The following is a 21,244-nucleotide window of genomic DNA, read 5'->3' as shown; positions in this document are numbered from 1 at the left end:
GGTCGTTCGGGTGACGAATGACAGACTTCCCCCGGACAAGTTCCCCCGAGCCCTCAGAGTGTGTCCCCCTCCCTTTCTCCTTTCTTCTCTCTTAAGTCGTGGCATCATGATCTACACTCAGATCTTATAGCATGGGGGAATATTCCCCGCCCGGAAAAGATATCCTGACTCAACTCCATTGTATGATCCCGAGGGACTGTATTGTGTTCAACTTGTAGAAGATATATGACGGTCATTGTCATGATCATGGAATGTGTATGAAGAAGTCCACCCTCCTTTTTCCTTTCTTCCCTAAGTTTATCGTAACAGAGGCACGATCATGTACAAAAACATCGCGTTCACAAAAAAAATATGAAAAATTATCCAGCAAGAAAAGACTGGTCATGTCGATCGTGTGTACAAGGGTAGTTCACTTTCCAACGCAAGGAATAGACAAGATCACAAAATGCATCCCGTGGGAGGGAAAAGACAGCAAATAGAGATGTAGTAACGAGTGTCGATATTATTGGATCATATGGCCCATTTTCGAGATCTGTAACCAAACGCATTAGCTCCCTTCTCCAAAGTTGCAAGGGGGAAAAAGGGGGGACGAAACTAACCTTAGTTTTCAGATAGCCTTCGATTTCAGAACTCTTAATTCCTCGTTCTCCACCAGTACGCCAAGCCAGAGGAATCATAGGCACCCGTTCTTTCACCAAGACTTCACGATTCAGTCCCTCAATGGCCCGGACCTTGTCAGGGTTATTGGTAAGCAAACGAACACCTTCTGGGTTGACATCTGCTCCGCAACCCAGATCCATCAGCATGGCCGTCGCCAGTCCATAGCTTCGAGCATCCGCCGGGTGTCGGAGCAGCAGGTTCGCTTCGACTGTGTCAGATCCCAGATCCTGAAGATTATATGCCTTCAATTTCTCCCCTAGACCGATTCCTCGACCTTCCTGTCGCAAGTAGATAATAACGCCACCGGCAGAATGCGATCGCAGGGACTGTGCCTCGGAAGGTGCGTCAGAAGCCAAGTCCTCGACCGGGAAGGACATCAACCGCGCAGCTTCATCCAGCTGTTCACCGCAGTCGCATCGGGCTGACCACGCCGTCTCGCCTGTATAGCATTCCGAATGAATTCGTACTAGTGGAGGCTCTACCCTCGTTGAGCCGTCTGCTTGTGATTCATTCTTCTCATCGTCAAACCAGCTACTAACTCGCCCCGGGTGCAATTTGCCCACATATGCGCCTCGGATCATGCGGTCCATCTCAGTTTCTCCGGGATACACGCGATCTAAGCTGCGGCTTCGGATCTTGTTACCGAATACAATGGCCAGGTGCTCTTTATTATCCAGGTCGTTATGATAAAGGTGCAGGAACATTTCGGCCCCGTTGGTTGTTGGAATTCGTGCTCGGACAAGACACTCCACTTGCGGAAGCTGCGAGAGTAGCTTGGGTGCTTTGGCGTGTTCGCCTTGGTGTCGGATACTGGCGGATTGGCTTTCATGGAGGGCTTTGGTTGGATTCGAGCTCAGATTCAATGTTCCGCCGGGAGTTGCAGGTGGAGTGAATGCAGGTGATAAAAGGGAATCTGGGAGTGCTGGGGTTTGTTCGCCTGTCGCGAGACCACTGCCCTGGCTGGCGTCGTCGGGCAGGCCATCGGGGCCGCTGGTCGGAGCGAGGGACTGCGGGGGAAGTTTTGGCGAGGCGTGCGCCGGGAGGTCCGCCATTGCGACGGTCGGTAACGAAATGAAGTAGAGGAGGGATTGCGGTGTGGTGGTGGGATCGGATGCACTGGTTATGGGATTGGGAAAAAGACAAGCATTGAGGTGGAAGTCGGAATTAATCACAGTGGCACCGAGAGTCTCATGGCGTCAATTATGTCTCCCTCGGCACCGGCACCGGCCATGAGGGGAAATTACTAAACACACCACCGGAATTAGACCGGCCGCACCATCGCGAGCTGAGTCAGCTCTATATCCGCAACACGACTTTTATTACCGCTGTTTCAAAGTAAAAAGAGGGTAGATATAACTAAGGCTGTGATTAAACAGCATACTGAATTATTTTAAAGCTACTTTGAGCTATCACCATGGGGTAGATGTTGAGTTATAAAGAGAACCTGAGCCAAGTGACAGATCTTAATTGGGAAGGTGGCCTCCCGAGTTAGCCGTTTGCTGTGGCAATAGCAAACTGTATGCTGTGGGTGGATAAGCCCCCGTTATGGGGACCTGAGTCATCAAATTGTCAATGCTTACTCTAGCAGCTTCCATCACTCAGGTCCGGAACGTCCAGAGTGGATCGCATAGTATGTTAGTCTACCGTACGTGATTTTTAAGTTTGTACTCGTAAAATGAGATGGCAGAGATACCAGTTTGGCTAAAAGAAAACATAAATCGTTTGGTCTATCCGCCTCAAGTGGCAGACCTATTGAACTCCAGAGTAGCGCCTCGCTAAAGGGTATCAAATCAGATCAAGAACAAGATCGTGGGAACATCACCGCCGGCCCTATTTGTTCGGGATGTCCAGGACATAGCGACGGTCAACTTCCATCTCCTTATCGTCCTCCTCGCCCTCAAATTTGAGGCGATAGACGTCTTTCCTCGACCCCATCACTTCTGCCCGATAGAAGGTAGTGGTGTCGGGATACCGGGCGAGAACCTGCTTGCCGACAGTAAATGCAGGCAAAGAGGAGCTCACATGGGGGATGGGGATGAGCGATGATGCGGTAGTCTTATAGACAGCGCCTTGTTCCCCGTTCTCGTTAGGTTCGGGGTCTTGCACGTCGTACCATCTGTCGGAAAGGAATCAGTCATGGAACTAATATTGAGATTTCGGGGGGAATATCATACCGCTTCTTGTGACCGTCACCAGATACGTTCTTGATTATGCATTGTATACCCTCGCCTTCCACTCCCTGCTTGTTCTTGCTGTGCTTGAAGACGACTTGCGCTCCGATGACGAGAAGCCCACTACGCTCAGCGACAGCGCCCTTGGTACCTTCCGAACCACCTTCTTCGATCTTCACCGCGACCGCGTTTCCATCACCGCGACCCTCGCGCGCCTGGGTACTCGAGACACTGGCGCTGCGCGGGACACCGCCTTTGGAACGACTGGACTTGTCCGCACCCGAGGCACTTGGGGAATCAGTCGAGCTCTCCATATCTTGTCTTTTTTTACGAGATTTTGAGAGGGCATTAGATCGGTTGGGAGGGGCCTCTGCCTCGGAGGCCTTGCGAAGCGCTGTGAGTAGTTCCAAGTTCTTGATCACGTCGCATGGCTCGTCCTGCATGATCGATCGTTCGTCCTCGCTGAGTTTCTGGCTCTGGCGCAACCATCTATCCAGTTGGTCATGTTCAGACATTGTGGGTTCTTCATGAATCGAGAATTAGCTAGGTACGCGGGGAGGTTATAGCTCACACGTCATATCTCCAAGTTCGCATCAAGAGATACGCGTGTTTCACCGCGGCAACGCGATGGGGTGTGACTTACTGTTTCCCTCTCGTGTTATCTTGTCCACCAGAGTCTTGATTTGAACAGAAAGGGATGCCTGTTGATCGAACTTCTCCTTGGACTTGTGGATGTCCTGGCATATCCGGGTCCACAGCTCCATCTCCTCGTTGTTACCAAGCCCATTGTCGCGGGGCCGAGGACGATTGCGGGACATCCTTGTGTGGAGGAAGATCGAAAGCTACCAAATCGAGCAGGCTCAAAAGTGGGCACCACAAGAGGTGGGATCTGGGGAATTGACGACTGGAAGCTGGGGGAAGCTGATCGAGGATCGGGCGGTGATAAGCCAAGGCGGTCGGCGATAGACGCGCGCCTAGGGTTGGCGCCAGGGCGGTCGTTCTATACTTCCAGATGGGGGTGATGAAGGTGATTATGATCTAATTTGTGCATGTCTGGGCTGTCAATGATATTATTCTATATTTGCTACGTACTAATATTTATTCATAATTTTTTTTGGGGTAGGCGCCTTGATGGTTGACAGTCTTCGAATGCGGGGTTGGTCAACCATGCTCGCTTGGAGTGCCTGCAGAGAAGTAGTACTAATACTAGTAGTAACAATACCTTTATTGTTTGATTATTCGATGACCAAACCGATCGGGAAATACAATATAATTATATCAACGGAATTACCTCTATGACCATTGGTGACTGCTTCATTTATAGTAATCCCCTTTGGCAGTCGATATGAGGAGCCTTAACGAGTCCTGGTATTTGATACTAGAGTATCAACACTGCCATAGATCTTGATGGCTTGGGACGGAGCATTCCAAGGGTTGAGTGGGGTCCTATTTCAGTGCCGGAAACGTTTCAAAATTGCAGGCACCCGGGGATCCAAATGCAGACCCTGGCGCTGCAATGGGCAGCCTTCACCGGGGAGGGTCTGAGGGGTCTTGGCGTGGAGATTCTGCGTAATAGAAACCCGCTGAGGCGCCCCCCCTCCATTCTCTTCTACAAATATTCTCGAAAATGCAGATTCCTCTACTTCGGCTGCAATGCGGTATGTCTCCTCCCTGAAAACTTACCCGCCAATTCGCTAACCCGTCCCAAAACAGGCGTCAATAGTTACGATTGGGGTAAGTTCGTCTCACTAATGTTGTTTGCCCCGCACTCAACCCCATCATAGGCAAGGTCGGCCAAGAGTCGGCAGCAGCTCGGTATGCCGCCACCACGGCTGCCCCGGATTTCAAGGTCGAAGATGACAAGCCATATGCAGAGGTGAGACTCCGTCGTGGCTCTAGAGCTACCTCAACTCCTGCCGGTAGCTGCTAATCAAAACCTACAGTTGTGGATGGGCACTCATCCCTCTCTACCCTCGAAAGACGTCGAGACCCAGCGCTCCCTCCTCGATCTCGTCCAGGATAACCAGGCTCTCCTATCGACCGAAATCAGCGAGCGATATGGCAGCCGCCTTCCATTCTTGTTCAAGGTGCTCTCCGTCCGCAAGGCTCTGAGCATTCAAGCCCACCCCAACAAGAAGCTGGCCGAGCAGCTCCACGCACGGGATCCTAGAAACTATCCCGGTATGTGGCACGAAGATGGGCCTGCGCCTGTCTGAATTGAAGGCTTTCACAGCACTGACACTGTTCTTCTTAGATGACAACCATAAACCCGAGATGACCATTGCCGTCACGCCGTTTGAAGGACTTTGCGGCTTCCGCCCACTCGCCGAGATCACCCATTTCCTCCAAGCTATCCAGCCCCTCCGTACACTCGTTGGCACCCAAGCTGCCAGCGACTTTGAACAGGCCGTCAAGGGCAACGAGGACTCGGAAGATTCGTCGGTTATTCAGAAGAATAAGGATGCCCTGCGATCTTTGTTCACCATCCTGATGGAATCTGCCCCCCCAAAAGGTCGAGACCGCCTGCAAGGAACTTGTTGCACTCGCGAAGAGCTCCCCGGACAGCTTCGGTACCCTTCCCAGTGAGGTCGAGACCAACCCGACCAACCCAGGCGAGCTGGCCGAGATCATTGGCCGACTTGATCAGCAGTTCCCCAACGACATTGGATCATTTGTTTTCTTCTTCCTTAACTTCGTTAAGCTCGAGCCCGGCGAGGCCATGTTCCTCAAGGCCGACGACATTCACGCTTACGTTTCGGGAGATATTATCGAGTGCATGGCTTCTTCCGACAATGTTGTTCGCGCTGGCTTCACCCCCAAGTTCAAGGACGTCGATACTCTGACCAAGATGTTGACCTACTCGTACGCCCCTATTGAGGAGCAGAAGCTCCGACCAACAGACTACCCATATACTATCCTGAATGCGACAGCGTACTCGAGTGCCTCCGAGTCTATGCTTTACGACCCCCCGATCGAGGAGTTCAGTGTTGTCAAGACCGACTTGAAGCGTACTGGCGCCAAGGCGACCTTTGACCCCATCGAGGGCCCCAGTGTCATCATCTGCACTCGTGGCAACGGAACTATTACCGTCGGAAGTAAGACTGAGGAGGTGCGTGAGGGCTATGTTTTCTTCGTTGGCGCCACTGCTGAGTGTATCATCCAAAACACTGGCAGTGGGGAGGGCGAGGATGATGTCTTTACGACATTCAAGGCGTTCTGCGAACTGGACGGTAAGGAGGACTTGACCAATGGCAACTAGGTCCTCGATTCTAATCTGGATATGTTACAATAGAGCGTGCTGCACGTAGTGCGAATCTGTGAATCTGTGACATACCACTCTGTCCAAAAGCCACTAAAGCGATGAAATTGCATGAATCTATGATGGGGATATTACTAGGCCACCCTCCTCCAACATTTCCATGTACTTTTCCAAATAAATGACTACTTGATGCCCAAATCAACAAAATCAGCACTAGTATAAAGTTCAAGCTCGGAATCCAGGCGGCCCCACACGGGCCAGCCGAGGCTAGAATCGAAGGGGTTCAGCCTGTCAAAGCGGGGATGCTTGCACACGTCTGGGGTTTCCTCAGCTCCAGATCACTTCCATTCAGCATATTACCGATCCAAGCCCCCCCCTCTCTCAGATAATAATCAGTCACATTCCTAACATTCCGAATCCTCCATATTTCCCCTTTAACTTGAATCTGAGCCATGTCGGACACCAAGAGGGACCCCATGGTACCCGAGCTGGGCCTCTGGGAACGAGCTGATGTTCAGCTTGGTAAGGTCACCATACTCGCAAATGTTCTTTATGCTGCCATCACTGGCGTATTCCGGGGCAAGAGTAGTCCGAAGTTCTACTCGAGTCATCTACTGGCCACCGCGATTCGGACAATGGTCGACCGGCTCTCAGTTCGCCAGAGCCAGTACGTTCATTTCTATCATCGGCTCCTGTTATCAGAGATAAAAAATGCGCTGGAGATATGAATCAGAGATATCCCATGGGAGAAAACTGACAATCTTCACAATATATAGATACATGAATGCCCCGACACCAGCAACATACAAGGCCGTGATGGAGAAACGAGGCCTACAGCCTGAGATTGTTCCTCTACCCCATGACACCGAGGGATACTGGCTAGGAAACAAAGACGCAAATAATGTCTTGGTCTTTTTTCATGGTATGTACAACTCCATCTCATCTCCAAGTCCCATGTATCTGGGACGTGTAACCAAGCCAGGATATATCCCTTGCACAACCCGGAAGCTAATCCAAACCCTTCAACCACACGTAGGAGGCGGTTTCACGCTGGCCGCCACACCGGCGCATTTTGAATTCTGGCTGGATCTATTGAAGGTTGCCAATGAGAACGGTCATGATATTGCTGTCTTCTTCCCTCGATACACACAGAGCCCATATGGTACTTACCCAACCCAACTGCGTCAAGCAACCGGGGCCTTGCGTTACATCCTCAATGAGACCGGTCGATCCCCCGCCAACGTTGTCGTGGGCGGCGATTCCGCAGGAGGTAATCTGGCTATGGCTGTTCTACTGCATCTTTCTCACCCGCACCCGGAAATCGATCCCATCTCACTATCTACTCCGCTGGCCGGTGTGTTTGGCCTCGCGCCCTGGGTTAACTTCACTACCGACTGGCCTTCCTTCAAAGACAATGCGTACAAGGACCTCATCACTGAGCGGGCACTGAGCGAATGGTCTGAGTCTTACAATCCTGGAAAGGAAAATGATGCTTGGAGTGAGCCTGACCGGGCCCCTGCTGAATGGTGGGCGGATGCGAAGACAGAGCGCATCTTACTTCTTGCAGGATCGGATGAGCTTTTGCTATCCCCTATCGAGTCCTTTGCGAAGAAGGTTAAGGTATGTTCAAGTGTCTTTCTTCATCCTTCCGAGGATAGACTAATGATTGCTTGCTTTTAGTCTGTCTTCCCAAACACTACTTATATTGTTGGTAGCGATGAGGCTCACGACATTATATTTTATGGTAACCCTGGACCTGAGGGGGGTACAAACTGGCAACGAGCTCCGGCAGTGGCTTTTGTCTCGTCTGTAGACGTGGTGAACTACATGTTCAAGTTGTTTTAGCCCTCTCAAATATTCCTATCAATGCGAAGCTACGGATATGAGTGAGACTGTAATTAGTTTGATATTGGACTTTCATGCTGGGGTTTGATGATTGTTGCGATGCTGTAGCATGTAGAGGGGATGCGAAGTCATCCTCATCTATACGACATCATACGAACAAAATTCAGACATACGCAGGTGAAAGCGAGTCCTATTTCAGAGGTCCAGCAAGATCAGACCAAATAACTATTCCTATGAAGCGTATATGGACGTTGTCTATTGAAAAGTCTCGATAACGCACTGATAAGATAAAAAGGACGATTCGAACAATAGGATTGCACGTTGGTAGTGGTCGTGTCAACTCATGAAAAACAAAAGAAAGAGCAGGATATCATGAACCCCGGCTGTAAATAACTGGCTTCACAAAAATATTAAAGCAAACTTTCCCCCAACATTTTCTCTCCTCCATAAACAATCCACTCACCGCCTCAAGACGACACCTTCGGCGAGTACTTGGACGCGGCAGTGTCAAAGAGAGCGCTCTTCTCCTGGATGTCGGCGAGGAGGGCGTGCGAGGGCTCAGTCTGCTGCAGGAGGCTGTAATTATTTTTGTTAGCTACGAGGCCTGTTTATTGGTGAGGGAGGGCGCTCGAGGGCGCTTTTCCCACGGGATGTACATACGATTCCAGATCCGCGGAGGGCTTTCCGGCCAACACGTTCAGGACAATTGTGTTGGCAATCAGCTCAGCGTCGGTGGGGTATTTTTCCAAGGCAGCAGTGAGAGCGGCTTCGGCTTCGGGGAGACGGCCTAGGTGAAGCTCTGCGACGGCCTGGCCGACAATGGACAAGGGGGCGGAGGTGCTAGGGCCGAAGGCGAGCTCTTCATAGACGTAGAAGGCAGACTGGTACTTATCTCCTCCCTGGAGACAAAAGATAGTGTGTTAGCAAACGTTTCGCAGATGATGCTGAAATGATCGAATACGTACAACGCGCAGACCAACCCATGACTCGGCGATGTTGACAAGCAGCGAGTCCTGAGCCCATCGCTTGGCGGCCTGGACTTCCTTGAGCGCAAGGTCGGAGCGGTTCTGTTGGAGGTGGATCTGAACGATCAGGGAAACACTAGAGGAGAATAGAATTGTCAGAGTCTTGATTGTTTGAGTTCGATTGCTCTATGGCGAAACACTCACGCCTCGAGGTTACCCTGGTGCTTGGAGAGCACAGTGATCGCCTCCTCGTTATGTCCTTGTGCCTGCAGCACGGTTGCAGCAAGCACTTGCACGGTTGCATTGTCGGGGTAGTTCTCTGCGAGATCCTGGGCCAACTGCAGAGCAGCGTCGGTCTTGCCCGCCACTTGTTGGGCAAGGGCCTTGGTGGCGGCCAGGTCGGGGGTATCCTCTTCGCTGGCAACGGCGGCCAGGACCTCGCCGCTCTGGCCAAGGGCAATTTGGGAACGGAGCTTGAGCACGCGAGCAGGGAGCTGGTTCTCGGGGGAGAAGGCGGCGGTCTCGAAGTCGATTACGTTCTGGTATTGGCCGGAGTGGAAGGCATTGTGGATGTTGAGGAGCTCTGGAAGGGGGATGAGCAGGTTGCATGGGACTGTTAGATATTTTGGATATGCTTACCGCCCTCTGCTGAGAAAGGATCCATGTTGAAGTGACTGGGGTTGGAGAAGGGGGGGTAGATGTGTTGATTGATGTTTCTGGCCGCAATTGACTGCTGTCCTAATCGCGGAGCTGGCAACTCTCCCGAGGGAAAGTGGGCCGACCGCCTTGTACAGGTGTGAACGGGGAAATCATCCATTTGGTTAGCAATGTATATGTTAAAATACATAAATTCGAGCGAATATAGCTCTCTTTGGTTTTCTGAATCATTTTTGATTTTCATCTTCCATTCAAATTATGGTGTGTTCTTGTTATGCGCAATTGGCAGATGCAGGGGTACCAGCTTGACTGATCTGTAGTGAAGCATCACCTACCAAAGGACCGAAGATTGCCTTGAAAGTGCTTTGTGTTACAGAATAATTGTATGATAGAGTTTTTCTGCATATAATGGAACCGAGAGCATGGTATGTATGTTGTCGCTCTTCCACGCCTCCAGCGTCTATCTCCAACAGTACCTCCACCACCTCCAACACCTCCACGGCTACACTTTATAAGCTACGTCACCAAGGCGAACTTCTTCACTGCGTGATTTTTATTTTCAATTTTAATTTTTTTTTTCACGAAGGACAAATCCAAGTTGAGTCTCAGATTTAAAAAGACTGAATATGGCTACCTCTATAACAATCATCTTTTCACCATATCATGTTGGTTTACGCGATCATCGCGTCGGCAATGGCCCGCACCGCATCCGCTCTCTAGGCGTCACCGACGAGCTCGAAAAAATGGGCGTTCGGATTCATATCACCGAGATCGAGCCAGTGGACAACTATGAGGGCGAAATTGGAAGAAGCTTCGAAGTTATGCGACGTATCTCGAAGGCCGTCACTGCCGCCGTGTCAAACAACAGCTTCCCGCTCATTCTATCCGGAAACTGCATGGCCAGTGCCGCTGTAGCTTGCGGCCTGGGGATCAAAGATCTTGCATTTATATACTTTGATGCTCATGATGATCTTGACTCGCCAGAAGTCAACGAAAACGGCTATTTCGACGCTATGGGTCTTTCTATGCTTCGAGGAGAAAGCTGGAATACGTTAATGAAGACTGTTCCGGGCTATGAGCCGTTTGCTTACGATCGTTTTCTATATTGCGGCCTACGCGACCAGTCTGAGGTCCAGAGGCAGCGCGTTATTGATGCCGGGATGCATTCGGTATGGGGCAAAATTGAACGCAAAGTCGACTTTGCGAAAGAACTTGAAGCCCAGCTTGACAAATTCTCTTACAACCAAGCGCTGGTTCACCTTGACCTCGATGTCTTGGATGAATCATATGGTAAAGTGAATGACTTTCCATCGCCAGGAGGATTATTTGAAGACGAGTTGGTGGCTTGTATGGGAATGCTACCCAATAAAGCTGTTCCAAAGTCACTGACTGTTTGTTCGTTTGATCCTAATTCAGGAGACGGCGATAAGATTGCTCATATTGCCATCCGTGCGATAAAGACCTTTTTCCAGTCTCTTATTGAAGCAGATGCCTTAGAAACAAAGTCTTAGAGCTCGCAATATGTCGTGTATCTTTCTTTCATCCTTTAGATAACGTACAAATCTACTCAAACTTGTTCAGGTTTACGGAGCTATGGTGGGAGATGTCCCATTGGTTCTTTTGTGTGATAAAAGGTCCATTTCATTGTTTGAGTACATAAGGAGCTCTTCGAGTTCCGATACATCTAGGACCCCAGCCACGTATATGAGGAAAATCAACAGGAATATTTGATTGGAACACATTCGACAAAGGTAAAAATTCAGACAAAAGAGATGGTATCAATCTGGGAACATGAGACAGATAAATAAATGCCAGGAATTACGATTATCAACCTGGTGGCATGAAAAGAATACATAAACTTTGGAATAGAGATATTGTCAATCTGGTGGTATGAAAAGGGCACAGAAGTGTAGATGGTATCAATCTGCCTAGGTGGTAATATAACAGGAATACAGATGACAAAATATAGTCCTATACTTGGACTTTGCCTCAACGTCTGAACATTTCCTTCAATTTCTTACATGCCGCCGTACGGTGAGATACCACTTGTCGCACCTTACCCGCGATGAGCTTTCCAATATTCAGTTCCTCAGTAGAGGCTGTGAAGGAAGACGCGGATACGGTGGAAGACAAGGTCATAGAAAGCACCTCGATGTCTTCGTATGGCGAGTACATGTAGTCATCTTCGGCAAATGTCGCACAGGCAGTCTGTTTCCGTGCTTTTTTGGGAGCACCTGCTTGGCAAATTTGATTTCGCAAATCAAACAGAGAGCAAGTTGCTGGCTTCTGTTGAGGGAAGGGAGGGACAGCCTCAAGTTGGATATCACTGTCGATGGAGGTGCAGACAGTGGATGAAGTGACCGATGCGACATCACTCTGATTGTTTTCGGTGATGTCGGTATCGGTGTTGTTGTTGTTGTCCTCGGATTTGCGAATGGAAGATTCTGAAGTCTCCCGTGCCCACTTTGAGATGACAGCCTTGTGGTCTGTCGAGGGGAGGGTGGCGAGAGCTCGGGGGTTTAGTTCCCAAGAGCAAGAAGAGGATTGGCGAGGTCCTGGTGCGAGGATAGCATCAGTGTTTACCTCGATGGTTCTATGTATCATGTTAGAGAATAGATGAAGCCAAGAGAGTATAAAGATATTCTACTTACCGTGGATCGTAGAATGTTTTATTTTTCGACATGGCGTCGAGCCAGTTGAAGTCCTGGGACTGTTCGTAGAATCGAGCGTTGGAAGTCATCTTGGGTATAGGTATTTCGCAAGATGGGAGGTTGAAGGGGGAGGTGGATGAGGCAAAAGAGAGCAGCATGGGAAAGAACGAGTGGAAAAGACTTAAATAGAGATCAATAGAATCGTCATTCGGCGCCCATTTAGTGATCATCTTTGAGGCCAAACGGGCTTAGTAGCTATAGATGCCAGGCCGATCATCGATTTGGATACTTCTTTCCATTTTGGGAAATACACAGAGTTCAATCAGGACCGTGGTAAGCATCGAATCTCTGTGACTCGAAAAGGTCAAGTACGACCATGTCCGCTTAATAGATGACCTTTCCATGGGAATAGGAGCAAATCCACGGATTTCCTCTTTCTTTTCAACTTCGGACTATATCTAGACCTCCGACGACAATTGTAGAATTGGTATTTAGACCATGACGTCATAATACAGAAGGCGAACATAGCATCACTTCAGGATATCAAAAAGGTGTTGCAGTAAGAGTTGACTATGAAAGAGGGGCCTCAACTAGTCTACTAGATAAATTGTAGGTGTCGCAGAGACATGCAAACCCTAAATTCTGCCCGGACGATCCCAACTTGGCCATAGCGCCGGATTGTTGGAACCCCCCGCCCCTCGCGTAGCTGACACTTCGTATCCGCTTCATATCTCTCCATCGATATCAGTATCAGTACTCCCACGACATGGCTGACGCTAAGGAGACAACCGCTATACCAGTACCACCGCCTGTAAATGATGGGGAACCCGGAACGTTGGCAACGCCTCCGGTCCACGACGATGCCAAGGATACAGAAACCAACAGCAGTGGTCCACAAGCAACCGAGGAGCTTCCAACCTCTGAGACCTGTCGGAAGATCGAGGACTACCAGGTGCTGGATCGCGAGGGGAAAAAACACTCATTTAAGAGTCTGTACGACGGCCCTAATTCAGCCGACCGCGTGGTGGTGATTTTCATCCGGCATTTCTTTTGCGGTGTAAGTACTTGCTAAAACTTCGTATTTTCGAGTTCTGCAGAAGATTTTGCGACAAGGATTTGGCAGTAGAGTACTGACACTATATTGATCTTTACTAGAGCTGTCAAGAATACCTTATCGCCTTGTCGAAAGCTATTCAACCAGAGGACTTGCTAAAATTGCCTATCAGCACATCGATCGCCATTGTCGGTTGTGGCGATCCGGGCTTGATAGATTTCTACGCCACTCAAACGGGCTGTCAATTCCCAATCTATGCTGATCCCTCGCAAAAGTTGTACAAGGACCTAGGAATGGTCAGTAATCTGGCCATGGGACCACAGCCGGAATACATACGCAAAAGTATGTTACGAATCATCGGTGAATCAATCGTGCAAGGTTTGAAGCAGATTCCAAGCGGTCTGGCACACAAAGGGGGACCAAGCAGTCAGAATGGTGGTGAACTTATTTATGAATCCACCGGAGAGGGACAGCCAAAGCAGATGACTTGGTGTCATAGAATGACAACAACGCGTGACCATATCGAGGTCGACGAGCTTACGAAAGTCCTCGACCCAAGTCAGAAATACTTGCAGAAACCTCGGGAATGATTTTAATCATACTTCGCATTGCTATCTTGCGCCAGTACTGTGAATGTTATACTGTTCCTCGCCACCTACTACTACGAACAAAAACCTTTGAAATTCTTGCTGTATCTATTCAGTATTGATTCCTAATTGATAATACTCAGTCGAATTAGTCATATCTATATTTCTTTGAGCTGGAGCATCCATGAAGTTCTTACGACAAAGAGCCCAATGTTTGCCTCGCATGTTCTTCCCTCGTTGCCAAGCCTCGAGCTAGACATGTTGCAGAGGGAAAAATGCAAACCAACAAAATAGTTTCGTCTTGACTCCAAACAGGCTGAGATGGCGAGTGGTAGCAGCGATCAAGGCACCAGAGAGGAATATCAAATGGGCTTTGTTACTATTTCAAAGAAAGGACACAGCCTTAAAAGGCCTTCGGTAATTCTTTTTATATTAAAGACCCATTCAATGTGACTTGATTGCGACGTAATTTCCTAGATATTGCCTTGCCAGTCCAGGAAATGAGAGGTGGGGTTTCTCGGGGGATTTTATCTGGCCGAGTCCATTCTATAATTTGATATAAAAGACCTAGACGGTCTCGGAAATCCATGCAGGTATCATCCCAAGGTTATTATAGCGTTACGCGAAATCCCTGTCTCTTTGACGTGCGTCGAGACAGATCCTTGCTATTCTTTATATATATCAATCGTTTAATCCTTTGTTTCATTTCATCTTTTGTATACCGCGGAGTTATTGTTCAATTTTCTTTGTCGTATTATAGATACAGCTGCGATGAGCCACTAGAAGACAGCCACTCGAGAACTATAAAAGGATCTTGAAGCCTGGCTTAGATGATCGATCCATTATTCCAATCTCGTTTTGTGGCCCTAGATATACATTATTCAACTCGACTATAACACACTTACAATACTCATTGACTCACGCTAAACATGATTTTCTCACTGACTTTGTATTTGGCGCTTCTTGTCTGTTGCTCTATTTCGGCAGTTTGCGTTTCTGCAGCAAAGAGTGATGCGACGACGGCATATGGTTCAGACATGGAATGGGAGACCCCAGAATACTATGTGATGAAAGGATCCAATGCCAATAGGCTTCCAGACCTTTCTATACTCGCAGATGAGAAAAGGCAAAAAGATGTCTCTATGAAATGGGCAAACCAGCTAGAGAAAAACAGAAGTAGCCGAGAAGCACAGTGGAGCGCTGCGCTGCATGAGTTCGAAGCTCTGCATATCGGTACTAGCAAACGGCGTAAATCTCGATTTATGCAGATCCTGGACACTTACAGAGCAAAGATCGGAAATTTTCGAGAGGAGAAAGTTCGGAATTATCGGATCATAGATGATCTCGAAGAAGGGAAAATCATCAGCGTATCAGGAGGCCGATTTACAAAAACAACATCGGTACAATTTCAGCTTGACGGAGGAAAGCTAACAACAGTGAATGCCATGCTCAGCTGCGACCCATACAATGTTATTTGCAAGGATATGCTCTTGAAGCTTCATCCTTCTGTTAGATCGATGCTTGACAATATCATGCGATATCTTGTCGCACCTATGGCAGCTCAATATCGCGATGTTACGGCTTACCCTCTGTCACTCACTATAGACATTCGACTGGAAAATCCTTACGATCGCCAGCGAAATTCGTTAGTCTCTGGACTTATTCCTGCATCTTCTGCCAGCGGCGACCATAGGGTGATAACCATGCAACTCCCATATTTGAACACATTGGCGCGATCTTATTCGAAAGACGCTATCTGGCGGGAGATTATGGGAACAGTGACACACGAGGCTACACACCTGTTCCAATGGTATAATCATAGACTTCGACCTACAAAACAGCCGGCGATCCACTTTGGTTCCCCATTGGGAGTTTGGCCATTTGGTAGGTCAACTAGTCTTAACGATAACAGCTTTCAGGCACCCGCCTCAGCGCCAACAGAATTTCTAGAAGGCATTGCAGACTATGTTGTAGTTCGATCCGGGCTGGAAAAGTTTCACTGGAGACGGCCAACCTCATCAGCGGAGTTGGCTTACAAGTGGCAAGCGGGAACTTACCAGAGAGCCTTCTTTTTTGAATGGTTGGAGATGCGGATCGGAGAAGGCACTGTTGGCAGATTGATGGGCTCTGTCCTAGATTCCGGATATGCGGGAAGCTATCCAGAAGCTGGAACCCCCTGTGGGCTTGAATACGGGACTTGGGAGTCTGTGACTGGTATGAGTGCTGAAGATCTGTGGAAGGAATATGGTCTGTTTGTTGATACCCCTCCGGGACAGCAAACAAATACTCACTGGACATGGGCCCAGGGCTACTTCATTCTTTTAGTTTCCACTGTCTGCTATTTGATTCTCCGCGACGTGAAGTGGGATAACAGCTGGAACTTGAATCAGTGGACTCCTGATTGGGAAAAATGGACTCCAAGCTGGAATGAGTGAACTCTCAACTGTAACTAGTAATTTGGATTGCGAGTATTTCAAGTCATTTATAATTTTCTTGATGTCTTGCCATGTGAACACCATAAAAATATAATTTTCTGCCCACCTGTGCAGGTGCGGTTTTATATTTCGGTATTCAAAAAAAAGTAGTTTCACCTTAGAGGGCCGTAGACAATCTAATAGTACTATTAGTACTATGATAGAATCCACCATTTTGTAATATTCGTCATAACCGTCGCGAATAGAGCTTAAGGAGCAGTAAAATACTAGTAGAAGCGATGTTTCTGATCATGACAACGCTTTCTGGAGTTCAGCATTCCTGTCTGAAGGTCCGAGCCCCGGAATTTTGGGGGCCACAAAGCTGTAAAGTGGGGGCCGAGAGTGAGGGGTTAGTCACTGCTGGTGACTGAAAGAAAATCATGGAAATCAAATAGAGCAAGGATTTGATTGAAAAGCAAAATGAGGTATTGAAAGGTCGAGACTGAGTGGGGGTAACTAATCTAGTTTGAGTGGTACTATCAATGTCTTGGCAATATCAGAATGACGATGAAGCCGGCAGGGTGCATAGATTTAGATGAATTCTGTATACTGTAATGCTTGAGAGTAAGTTTGAAATATCCGAGTCATCCGTCAGAGTCTATTTTGCAAGAGAGCCTATCACGCAATGCCAGTTGGTCACACATACCTATACTCGTAGAATCCTATCTAGGCAAGTAGTGCGGAGAAATACTCGTCATCAGGAGCATTCGCTCTGGTTTAAAGCGCTACCGCCGGCCAGCTCTCGCTGCGTCACGAAATCTACCTAAGTCGCCAAGAATAATCATGGAGATTGCCGATACCACCAAGCTTGAATTCGAGGGCGTTGGCCTCAAGCATAGAGGAAATGGGATTTGGTTCAAGTACCTGTTTCTCGGCGACGAAAATGATCCTGCGAACAATTACCTCTTTGTTCTCGCTCGTCAACAAAGCTTCTATTCACCCGTGCATCGCCACAACTTTGATCAGTTTCGCTATCCTACACTGGGAAACATTAATATACTCCCAGAAGTTGACGTTCGTCAAGGCGAGCTTTGCTACCACCCCGAGGGTGTCCACTACGGCCCACAGGATGACGGCGACGAGCTCAAAGAGGTCCTGGTCCTCCAGTTTGGCGGCGCAAGTGGCCAGGGCTTTGTGAGCCATGCAAAACTGGCAGAGAGTCAACAAAGGCTTGCCAGCCAGGGTCGATTTGAGCGTGGCAAATTCATTCGCCAAGCACAGAACATCGATGGAACTGATAATGATGAGTCGGAGCCCATCGATGCTTTCCAGGCGCTATGGGAGGACCAAACGGGCCAATCGCTCGTATACCCAGAGGGTCGCTATGACCGTATCATCAAGATGCAGCCAAATGCATATGCGTGGACCAAGATGAACGGACACAACGGAGTCTGGAAGAAGACGCTCGGGGTTTTCTCGGAGCGTGAGACAAGAGCGGAAGTGATCAAGATCGAGAAAGCCTGTTGGAAAATACCGGCTGAGGATGCTACACACCTGTTTTATTTGCTGAAGGGTGAGGGGCTTGCTGAAGGTGAGAAAATCAAAGCCGAATGGGCTGGTCGAATCCAAGCAGGCAAGGCTGCAGAGGTTAGCACGGATACCGAGCTACAGATACTTCACTTCAAGTTACCCATACTAGCGCCAGAGGATAGCTAGGAGGGTTTCGATGCAACAAAGCTCTCTATATTATTAGTCGGCTATTCAACAGCCTGGGAGAATTAGAGTGGGTTGAAAGCAGGCGAAGGGGTATCAATTTGTATTTTAACTGCTTAGTGGAAAAATTGACTGGCAAAGTGCATCCTAATCTAAAGTCCATTTCCCTAGCCCTGCCATCTGAAACGCCCTTCCTTTAACGTTTTCACCACTCCCAGCGGCATAAACTCCCGATTAACAGCCGCCAGACTTCCGTAGGTGTGCACCATTTCGTCATGGTAGAGCTCTGCGACCCAGCGCCAGTAAGGTGTCATTGAGCTCCATGCCGGACCGATAGTCCCTTTGCTTGCTCTGCCCGTGGGGCTTTTGAGACCAATCATGTTTTTCCTCAAGTCACTAGTGTTGGCAACACTCTTTTCCTCCGGAACTTTGATCAAGTCGCAATAGGCAGAATGAAACGCCGGACTGAAGGTCTCTGGATACTGGTTATGCTCTTCCAGTGAAGGAAACGAAAGAGGTTGGTCAATTGAAGCCCGAAGTGTTGTTTGGGAATTCGACCCCTCTTTCTCGAACTTTTCCCTGGCCTCGTAATAACGAAGCTCATTCGCCAAAATCGCCTTCTGGAGTCTTCTGTGCGGTGTTTGTTTGATGTTTTCACGCATGGAGAGAAGGTTGACAAATGGATTCAGTAGTTCGAGGCCGCCCAACTCAACAGGGTAGTAGAAGAATCCTTCAGGAAGGTCATGGATATTGAACCTTTTTGCGATAAGTCCTCTCAGATAGTTGGTGACTCCAGCATTTTGTTCAGCATTTCCATGGGAAGAATTCCCAAAAAAGGGCAGACTCAATGCGGCTGAGCGTTGAAATCGCCATGTCAATGTGATCTCGGCCAAAACACAAGGCAGGCTTCGCAAAGTTGTTGGCGAAGAAGCGCCCAAAATATCCATTCCAAGCCTGAACCCATTCGAATATGCTCTTGCAAGACGAAAGCTGACGATCTAGCTCCTCGACATGTTGGTCCACCTGGTTTTGATCGATGATGAACTTACCCTGCTCGGCATCGAGAACCAAGAAGCCCCAACGAATCTCACCGGCGGGGAGAATTTGACTTTTCTGGGCTTCGCCCATCTGAACTGTGCCGGTTTTTTCTTCGTTGAATTCCAGCCCCATCAAGTTGGCAAACTTGGTCATAGATTCCCAGGCTTGCTCACAGTCCTTCCCTGTTCCCCAGAACCAAAAATCATCATGCAGTCGATACAGAATATTTCCGTTTGTACCCTGATTCACTGCATAATCCATACAGAAAAGTACTGATTCCCCAAAGCAGTCTGAAAGAGTGTGACTCATAGGAATTCCACGCTTGCGGATTTGCACTTGAGCAGCAGGGCCGTCTTGCACAAATCGCAGTGGAGCCTCGAGGAACACTTTGAAAAAGTTCAGCCACTTTCGAGAAACACCAAAGTACTCCAGGACAGTTATAACGGTTGTATGGGGCAAAGACGGACCAAACCACTTGTAGTCGGATCGAATCGCAGTGAACTCGCCTCTCAAATTCTTTTGAATGAGGGATTCGGTAATCAATCGGTGGAGGAGAGAGTGCTTTGTGTTCAAGGCGCTTTTGACTTGGGAACTGTCGTCATAGTTTCGAGCGCCCTCGTCGATGGATTCAGGTAGTTGACTCATAAAGTATTCTTCGTTGTATGTAGTCTTTCGTAAATCATTTATGTTCCTGCTTTCAGGTCGGGAAACCTTTCCATAAAAGTAATTGCGTCGTTCAATGTACTCCTCGGGAATCTTCTCATGAATGGGGGTCCAGGCACGTGAGCGTAGGAATGATGTGAACACTTCACGCAGCTTGACGGCCCACTTCGTGCCAAGATATTGAAGCATGAGGCTGTCGAGAAGATCTTCATCCATAAAGACGCGGTATTTTCCATTGAGTTGTCGACGCATTTCAATGGGAATTCCATCCTCACTCCAGCTCCAGCTTTCCAAAGACGACAGGCGCATGTTGAGCACATCAGCAACCTCCTGCGTAACTTCTTTATTACGCATAAATTCCTTGAGAACTGATGTCTTTTCCGCGCTGAGAAGGTCGGTCTTCATCAATGCATTTGAAACCCACTCAAGCTCCTTCGCATCCAGCCACTCGCCTTCTGTGGCCAGATCATTTCCAAACTTTTGCATGCTCTCGCGAAGTTCCTTGAACGCTTGTTTGGTCAATTTGTCTTTGTGGAATAGACCGTCAAGATAGGAGCGAATATCCTTTGCTTCAACGTGGTTACCGGTAGAAAATACCAGTGACTCCCACTGCGATCGCTGGTCGTGCATTTCCGCCCGGCCCACCCTTTCAAAACCGGTTTCAGATTTGCCGGATTCCGATCCACCATCCTTATTGATATCAGATACGTTCTGTGCATCTAGCTGGGCTAACCACTCCGTAACCAGCTTGCTGTAGAAGGAGGCATGGTCGTGCTTGAGTTCGAGGTAGCGAAGCTCATTTTCCAGTTGATCGATCCATCTCTGTAGGGTCTTCTCCGAGATAGAGGAATCGTATCGACCCTGTAAAAGAAAACGGCGGATATTGGAGTGGTCTCCGTTGCGGAGCTGACCCATGTCGAGGTTAGGCATTTCACTCTCTGAATCATCGTCGGAAGATTCCATATCCAGGTCCATGTCGTCTTTGTCGAGTGCATTTTTTGGATATCCTTTCAGACTTGAGACACCATTAAGAAGAATTTGGGCGCGAGTGTGCAGATCGGTGGCTGCTTCTGCATCTTTGCGTATCTCAGCCTTGGCCTTGTCGAAAAGAGTGCGTTGCTTGCCAAGCTCATTGATCTTTGTGGCTGTGATAGACTTGAGGGTTTGCGGAAGTGCTCCGGTGGAAGCCATGTTGGCGGGCTGGTGAGTAGTGGTGGCTATAACAATCCCGATATGAAGTTTAAGGAGATATTCAGGACGGCGATGAAGGTAAAAAGAAGGTGGAGATGAATGGCTGGATGTGAAAAGGGAAGGTTGAAGGGCGGCGAAAAGATTGTTTAAGTACCGCTAGGCATCGGCAGCTAGTAAGAAGCGAGCCTCGTTGGGGTTGAGTGAAATATGATGCGGTGAGTAGGCGGGCACTCGAATTGGCAAGCGGGCAGGTGTTTTGATAAAGGGAAGTGAAGCCGCAACGCGTTGGCATTGGCGATGGAGGAACCCACTGCATCGGAAACCCAATCGGGTCAAGTGCCCCCCACTTTTATAGATCAACCAGCATCACACTTCA

The 21,244-nt window shown here is 48.7% G+C and overlaps 11 protein-coding genes across 11 annotated transcripts; 6 read left to right on the top strand and 5 right to left on the bottom strand.

Moving 5' to 3' along the window:
* Positions 1-502: 502 nt before the first annotated feature.
* On the bottom strand, positions 503-1,712 carry N7509_007278 (GTP cyclohydrolase II; the record flags this gene model as incomplete). Its single annotated transcript, XM_056631915.1, has 2 exons — positions 503-532; positions 600-1,712. The coding sequence occupies 2 exons, from the start codon at positions 1,710-1,712 to the stop codon at positions 503-505; spliced, it is 1,143 nt and encodes a 380-aa protein (XP_056487466.1).
* Positions 1,713-2,490: 778 nt separating this feature from the next.
* N7509_007277 (SAGA-associated factor 29 family protein) lies at positions 2,491-3,649 on the bottom strand (the record flags this gene model as incomplete). Its single annotated transcript, XM_056631914.1, has 3 exons — positions 2,491-2,776; positions 2,835-3,354; positions 3,475-3,649. The coding sequence occupies 3 exons, from the start codon at positions 3,647-3,649 to the stop codon at positions 2,491-2,493; spliced, it is 981 nt and encodes a 326-aa protein (XP_056487465.1).
* A 678-nt stretch (positions 3,650-4,327) lies between these two features.
* On the top strand, positions 4,328-6,090 carry pmi1 (mannose-6-phosphate isomerase pmi1; the record flags this gene model as incomplete). The annotated part of the gene is made up of 5 exons (XM_056631913.1): positions 4,328-4,565; positions 4,616-4,707; positions 4,775-5,012; positions 5,086-5,273; positions 5,344-6,090. 5 exons carry the CDS (start codon positions 4,328-4,330, stop codon positions 6,088-6,090), a joined length of 1,503 nt encoding a protein of 500 aa, XP_056487464.1.
* A 452-nt stretch (positions 6,091-6,542) lies between these two features.
* On the top strand, positions 6,543-7,935 carry N7509_007275 (putative 6-hexanolactone hydrolase; the record flags this gene model as incomplete). The annotated part of the gene is made up of 4 exons (XM_056631912.1): positions 6,543-6,757; positions 6,867-7,012; positions 7,127-7,710; positions 7,771-7,935. The coding sequence occupies 4 exons, from the start codon at positions 6,543-6,545 to the stop codon at positions 7,933-7,935; spliced, it is 1,110 nt and encodes a 369-aa protein (XP_056487463.1).
* A 467-nt stretch (positions 7,936-8,402) lies between these two features.
* N7509_007274 (putative Coatomer subunit epsilon) lies at positions 8,403-9,564 on the bottom strand (the record flags this gene model as incomplete). Its single annotated transcript, XM_056631911.1, has 5 exons — positions 8,403-8,511; positions 8,596-8,834; positions 8,901-9,036; positions 9,105-9,483; positions 9,540-9,564. The coding sequence occupies 5 exons, from the start codon at positions 9,562-9,564 to the stop codon at positions 8,403-8,405; spliced, it is 888 nt and encodes a 295-aa protein (XP_056487462.1).
* Positions 9,565-10,183: 619 nt separating this feature from the next.
* Positions 10,184-11,068, top strand: N7509_007273 (arginase family protein; the record flags this gene model as incomplete). The annotated part of the gene is made up of 1 exon (XM_056631910.1): positions 10,184-11,068. One exon carries the CDS (start codon positions 10,184-10,186, stop codon positions 11,066-11,068), a length of 885 nt encoding a protein of 294 aa, XP_056487461.1.
* A 478-nt stretch (positions 11,069-11,546) lies between these two features.
* N7509_007272 (uncharacterized protein) lies at positions 11,547-12,161 on the bottom strand (the record flags this gene model as incomplete). The annotated part of the gene is made up of 1 exon (XM_056631909.1): positions 11,547-12,161. One exon carries the CDS (start codon positions 12,159-12,161, stop codon positions 11,547-11,549), a length of 615 nt encoding a protein of 204 aa, XP_056487460.1.
* Positions 12,162-12,974: 813 nt separating this feature from the next.
* Positions 12,975-13,852, top strand: N7509_007271 (peroxiredoxin-like family protein; the record flags this gene model as incomplete). Its single annotated transcript, XM_056631908.1, has 2 exons — positions 12,975-13,265; positions 13,364-13,852. 2 exons carry the CDS (start codon positions 12,975-12,977, stop codon positions 13,850-13,852), a joined length of 780 nt encoding a protein of 259 aa, XP_056487459.1.
* A 926-nt stretch (positions 13,853-14,778) lies between these two features.
* On the top strand, positions 14,779-16,284 carry N7509_007270 (PBSP domain protein; the record flags this gene model as incomplete). The annotated part of the gene is made up of 1 exon (XM_056631907.1): positions 14,779-16,284. The coding sequence occupies one exon, from the start codon at positions 14,779-14,781 to the stop codon at positions 16,282-16,284; it is 1,506 nt and encodes a 501-aa protein (XP_056487458.1).
* An 822-nt stretch (positions 16,285-17,106) lies between these two features.
* On the top strand, positions 17,107-17,979 carry N7509_007269 (uncharacterized protein; the record flags this gene model as incomplete). Its single annotated transcript, XM_056631906.1, has 1 exon — positions 17,107-17,979. One exon carries the CDS (start codon positions 17,107-17,109, stop codon positions 17,977-17,979), a length of 873 nt encoding a protein of 290 aa, XP_056487457.1.
* A 164-nt stretch (positions 17,980-18,143) lies between these two features.
* Positions 18,144-20,868, bottom strand: N7509_007268 (uncharacterized protein; the record flags this gene model as incomplete). The annotated part of the gene is made up of 2 exons (XM_056631905.1): positions 18,144-18,732; positions 18,821-20,868. The coding sequence occupies 2 exons, from the start codon at positions 20,866-20,868 to the stop codon at positions 18,144-18,146; spliced, it is 2,637 nt and encodes an 878-aa protein (XP_056487456.1).
* Positions 20,869-21,244: the final 376 nt, after the last annotated feature.

This window comes from Penicillium cosmopolitanum (genome assembly GCF_028827165.1).
Source record: "Penicillium cosmopolitanum strain IBT 29677 chromosome Unknown utg000008l:1.0-4398992.0:1.0-4402845.0, whole genome shotgun sequence".
Classification (NCBI taxonomy): domain Eukaryota; kingdom Fungi; phylum Ascomycota; class Eurotiomycetes; order Eurotiales; family Aspergillaceae; genus Penicillium; species Penicillium cosmopolitanum.
Note: the sequence above shows the minus strand (reverse complement) of the source record. Positions and strands in the feature narration are given on the sequence as shown.